Here is a 6,255-nt window from a genome sequence, read left to right as displayed (position 1 = left end):
GTACCTTACCTATTTTGATAAGATAATAAATAATTTCTAAATAAATACTTATCATGTAATTCACGAGTTTTATTGAGTCAAAGTATTTGTAATATGCCTCAGTTTATTTCGAGATATGGCCTAGTTTCACCAAAGATATAGGAGGATGCATAGCGAGGAATGCGGTAACCGCTCAAACGCCTTGTTCCATATCTGTCACTGACAATGTAAACTGTAAGTGACAAATTTAAGGTTATTAATTCTGTAGGAAATTTTTGATAACGGCGTTCCAGGGAGAAACAATAGGAATCACTTCGTTTGTTTACCAATATTAACAAAAACATTCCTCGCCGCGTCTCTCACACACCAGACCCTTTAGCACAACTTGCCTTGTAGCGCGCGAGTCCATACATCAAGCGCGACTTCAAGTATGGACTCGCGCGCGACAAGCAAGTTGTGCTAAAGGGTCTTGTGTGTGAGAGACGCGGCGAAGAATGTTTTTGTTAATATTGGTAAACAAACGAAGTGATTCCTATTGTTTCTCCCTGGAACGCCGTTATCAAAAAATTCCTACAGAATTAATAACCTTAAATTAGAGGGGCTGGTGGTAAGTGGAAATACTGCCAACACTGAAATTAATTGGTGCTAAGATCCAGCAGTAACCCTTATGTACTATCCAAATTGAAATGAAACCAAAACATGATTAAATTGAGTTTAATATCAATAAAATAAGAAAATTATTTACACAAATTTTATCAAAATACAAAAATAAAACACTGTCACATACATATTAGGTTTCAACGACTTCAGGAGGTTCTATTATTAGTCTTAAATAAATGTGTTACAGTTTACAGCACAGCTGTCTATATTCAGAACACTTCGATATCGGGTAAACAAAATGTCATATAACCTATAATTTAGTTTGATAAACAGAATTATTCTGTAGAGATCATTTCCCCATGAATATGAGCAATGTTTGAAGAAAGGCCACTGTTACCGCATGCTAACACTTTCAAAGTTTAGTGTCCCACATTTGGATCATGACAAATTAGCTCCGTAAGTCTATGCCCCATATATGGGTCAATAAGGATCTGTATACAAGTATACCTAGCGATTGAGTCGTACATTGATTGTAGCAATTTGATGGACTTATGAGGACAATAAATCTTTTGTATGGAGACTGTATTTTATAGTAATTTTAAGTCTGGAACCGGCTGCAAAGGTATGGTTTGGCCTTTAAGCCACTGGGTGCCTGATAAGAGTTTTGTTATACTACATGGCAGCAAACAAGCATACGGCCCTCCTGATGGTAAGCAGTCACCGAAGCATCTTATATTATAGTTCTAATCGCAAAAATATTAAAGGTCGCCTTCTTGTTATTTAGGCACCCAATGGCTCTTTCTAATACTTAGACTTTCCGTAAACCATAAAATGGAATAACTCTGTTCAAACAAACTAAAATGTAAATTAATACTTTACCTTCTTAAAAACAAAACACCATGTAATCCTTTACCGCTCTATCTGCATTTACTAACCTACCGTTTGGACTTGCTCGAGGTACTATTTATTCCCTTGGACATAAATCTTTAAAAACCCATTTGTAACTAATTTGTAACTATTATACAGCTTTTATAGTATGGTTTCAAACAATTCATTTATATAATTTAAGTACGCACCGTCAAGAATGCTATGCCAATATAATTTTAATATTTTAGTTCTTGGTTTTGACCACCAGTCATTAATCACTTCAGAGCAACGAAAAAAGGCAATACTATTAGATGTCCAGTTTTCGATGCTCTTGTGTATTTTTTGTCACAAAATCCATCCAGCCAATAGTAGAATCCAAAGTTGATGACAGACATGAAATTAATAATTAGTAACAAATGACTTTTACTGAACCATTCGGCAACACCTGAAGCCCCGTTGTCATTTCCAAGAAAAAAAAATAGACTAGTGTAAGTAGTAATTGGCTTATAAATTTTGTAGCAGAAACATTGGTTCTCTTAATTTTATATGACAGCACAAGGGCCAATTTCAATGTCCAATTTTACATAATATGAAACTTATATCAGTGTAATAGAGGCTTGCCATGGCCACATATGGAACAGAGACAGAGAACGTGTTAAGAAATTTACTTTAAGAACCACGATTAGCTGGAGAGACTAAAGTAACCGTTTATGGTGGTCGTATACCTATGTCTATCAAGTATTACCAACACAATCCTGTGTAGGTTCGAAAGCTACATGAACACAAACTAGTTTTCTTCATCCACTTGTCAACCGCAGCCAGAAGGGTTAGGCCAAAATAATATGGCAGTGTAAGGCTCCATCCCATCTTTAAAGGTCTCCCCACACATATCGCCGAATAGGCTTTTGCCGACCAAAAATCGTCTCAATCGTAAGCGTCTTTATACTAACGAGCGATTTCTGGTCGACTAGAGCAGATTCCGCGTCGATGTATGGTAAAACCCTATCTTTTCAAAAAATACGTTTTCAGGCAAAAGGTACCGTTTGTCACTTGTCAAAATAGAAGGTTAATTGATAAGTAGCACTTCGTGAATCGTCCAAAATATGGTATCTTTTGCTTTGATACAAGACAATTGATGACAAATATGAAATCTACAAAAAATACTCAATATGAGTTTACTCCAAGTTTAATTATTTAACGAAATGGATGAAGAAATCTTATTGTTGCAAGATATAAATAAATGAAAATCGGAATGTTGTCTCTATAATACATATGTTTGTTAATATGAAATTAATGATCCTTTTCCAAGTATAGGCCGTTCACATACGCACTGCTTCGCAAATAAATTTGCACAATTTACACACGCTACACACTAAAGGCGGCATAGAAAACGTGATTTGACGAAATCACGTCGAGTATGCGGCGTCCTTAACACATCTGATATGTTCAGGAAAAAAAGGTTACTGGCACCGAATAAATAAGGAAGAAATAGTGATTATGATCAAACATAGTTATTCACAAATGCTATTACACATTCTATACAAAATTATTCTTAGTACTGTTTTACATTGCAGGATATTTACAATCTTAATCTTAATAAATTATAGGACATACCGTCTCTGTACATTATGTGACGCAAAAGTGACTCTAACGTGTCAAACACTTCTTATTACCATAGTTGAGATAATGTAAATAGAAGAGTTATAAGTATTTGAAGCATTAAGGTCACTTTTTCTTTAAAGTAGCCACATACCAAGCAGTCGCAAATTCAGCTGAACTCTGTTAATAGTTTTCTAAAGAATTGTAGCAGTTCTTTGTAGAGTATCAGCCTTTTGGGTCTGCTTGAATTTTAGAATATCATTACATAAATATATGATATTATGTACACAAACAATAATCTCGGCCACTGACGTGACATTTCGATTACATTTACGTGTAGATATACAATTTACCTAGCTATAGCGCACGTGTAATTTAGATACATATCGTAAGAAGAAAATATGTCTGTATATGAATTCTCTATTATAAAAAATCTAAGTATTGCGTTATAAGGACGAAAAATTAGAAAATCGAGATCATTGAGAACATTTTTAACATTTCTTACACGTTTAACACCTTTAATCTTGAGTTAAGAGGTTTAAGGTGTTATTAAATGTGACCTTTTTCATGTGTATTAAGGTCTTTTTCACATTTCCTCTCATTGTCTTTACTTATAGTTAGTCTAAGAGATATTCAAGTTGTATCAAACAAATACTCATAAGTACCAGTTAACTCCATGAGAGGTTTTCATAGATGCCTTCTTTTTACAGCCCTATAAAACAATGGTAATATCAGAACTTTTAGTATGAAACGATATACACCTTAGTCGGTAGTTAAAATTTAATTTTAACGTCATCGCATAAAATAGTTAATATCTGTTGTTACACTAAGATTTTGACTTTTAAGAATTCCCTTCTTTACAATAGCATGCCATATTTACTTATATATTCATATAAGTTCTGTCAATAAATAAAATGAAAAGGTGTCAATGTTGGCTATTAAATTTTAATCCAGAATAATTGTAGATGCTCTAGCGCTGTGTTTGATGATATGGTATAAGTAAGAATTAAATGAGAATTTGTATGTGATAATAGATCTATCTATGGCAGTTTAACAGACCAAAAACTATACCACGAATGTTGTTTTAGATGGATACCCAACTTCACTCGTCACAACAACCGTTTGGAGATCAGTTTACAGTTTGGTGCCGTGACCAGGATTCTTATTTAGTAAGGAGATGACTTTGGTCAGTACTAATTTTTGCAAATGTATGTAATAATATTGTTGTCTAAACCAGATGGTGTGGTTCTCTATTGTAACTGCCACAGGCAATCATCGAAAAATGAACAGTTCCAGTTACATATAGCGCGCTAAGCTATGTGTCTACGGAATATTTGGCACATACATTACCAGAGTCAATCTTTTACTTCTTCACGTGAATCATGTGTTAGTGCTATGTGATTGTTTTCTAGTGTTACGTATAAGTGCTACATCAATACTGATCTTATAGTTTGTGTCAAATATTTGTACAGTCGCCGAGCCGCAGAAGTAATAGATCGAGTCCGAACAGATTCTCAACTCGGTGCACCCCGAGTCCGAAACTAAGAAAATTGAAGCAGTAATAAATCAGTCAATTCCGTAACCACGCGTCTCCTCGGCGTACATTAAACCTAAAGGAAAAACATACAACAGCTCAAAGAAATCTTATTTTTTATAAATATATTTTATACAGTACAATTGAGACACACGAATCGTCGATACAATTTCTATATAGTTCTATAATTGTCATCTCGGAATCACAACACTGGGGGACTATGTACACGCTCTGTCAACAAAGTTAAATATAGTTCAACAATACAAATCGCTCACAAATATACATACATATAAAACTCTAATTACACCTTACGAGCAATAACCCGAGTCTTACGGTTAATCTATTGACTATACAGTAACGTTACACGATCACTCCTCGCCGCGGTTCGACACGGCCCGAGGATACAAAATGCTGACCGGCGGCCGGATACTCGCCAATGACTTCCAGTTCGAATATCTAAATTTACACGGAGGTTTGCATGGTCGATTTCGGTGATCATTGTGCGTCACAACATTAAACAAAAAATAACAAACACGTTCTTTGGAATCACACGCGCCCGCAGCGCTGCACTAGACCGCGGAGGCTCGCGTCGGCACACGCGAAGGTAACATCGGAACGTCCGTCGCTCGTCGGGTCTAGACGGATATCTCGTAGTTGCAGTCGTAGACGGAGGCGCGGTCGGGCGGGTCGGGCGGCGGCGCGCGCGCCTCCAGCTGGTCCTGCACCTCGAGCGCGCGCACGAAGGACAGCGGCCGCGCGGGCGGCGCGCCCTGCGGCCGCCGGCGCGGCAGCGGCGAGGGCTGCGGCGGGAACACGGGCACGCCTCCTCGAGGCGGCGCGGGCGCGGGCTTGTGCGCGGGCCGCTCGGCCCACAGGTAGTTGCCGCGCTGCGGGGAGGCGGCCAGCTCGCGGATGTCGTCGGCGGTGGGACGGTGCGGGTGCGGATGCGGCGGCGCGGGGTCGCGCAGCAGCTCGCCCTCGGACAGGAAGCGGCGCTGCGGGGAGGCGGCGCGCCCGACGCCGATGAAGTCGGGCCGGCGCGGCGCGGTGGGCGTGCCCGGGTTGGACCTGTGCGCCGCGGCGTCAGGGGTTTAATCGCGCGAGCTCGTCGGAGCCCGAGCTATCGTTATCGTACGGCCTACGGACAGAGGAAAAGGGAGCTGCGGGACGAAGCGTTTGCACGTGCGAGCTCGCGACCCGGCCCGCCGCCGGACCACACCCGAGTTCAGAATTTACACTTCTCATTTTACTAGTGTTTCTAATGTGGAGTTGCAATATGGTGAAATTTTACACTAAGTATTAAAAAAAGGTTTTAACTGGTGTTTGAATCACTTGGATGTGACACTCATCGACACGGTCAAAACTTTTCAATTAAACTTCAGTATTGTTATTATTTTATTCACTCTTTAACTTGCAATCCAAAAACTCAACAATTTTTGCAATTCCATTTTAAACACCTTAAAATTACACATTCAAATCAAACTACATGTATCACTCTCCGTAAAGCGCTCTAATATATCTTGAATCTCCGACAAACCAAGATACATTAAAGCCCATCATAGAAATGTGTTCGTGCTTTAGTCTGAACAGTCGGACCGGTCCGTCGGCGGCGGCCGCTACTGCGGGGAGCATGCCAACGCCACATGCCTCAATGTACAGGTATACACTATCATACA

At 39.3% G+C, this 6,255-nt stretch overlaps 1 protein-coding gene across 1 annotated transcript in view; it reads right to left on the bottom strand.

Annotated features, from left to right (window-relative positions):
- Window positions 1-679: 679 nt before the first annotated feature.
- Window positions 680-6,255, bottom strand: part of LOC125230149 (palmitoyltransferase ZDHHC8) — a 56,283-nt gene continuing 50,707 nt past the window's right edge. Inside the window, exon 9 of the mRNA XM_048135192.1 lies at window positions 680-5,647. Coding sequence (XP_047991149.1) covers window positions 5,215-5,647 — 433 coding nt within the window. The 3' untranslated portion in view covers window positions 680-5,214. The remainder of the gene's footprint in view (window positions 5,648-6,255) is intronic.

The sequence above is a fragment of the Leguminivora glycinivorella genome, chromosome 10, assembly GCF_023078275.1.
Source record: "Leguminivora glycinivorella isolate SPB_JAAS2020 chromosome 10, LegGlyc_1.1, whole genome shotgun sequence".
Lineage (NCBI taxonomy): Eukaryota > Metazoa > Arthropoda > Insecta > Lepidoptera > Tortricidae > Leguminivora > Leguminivora glycinivorella.
The sequence above is the reverse complement of the archived record's forward strand: the minus strand, read 5'-3'. Positions and strand labels throughout refer to the sequence as shown.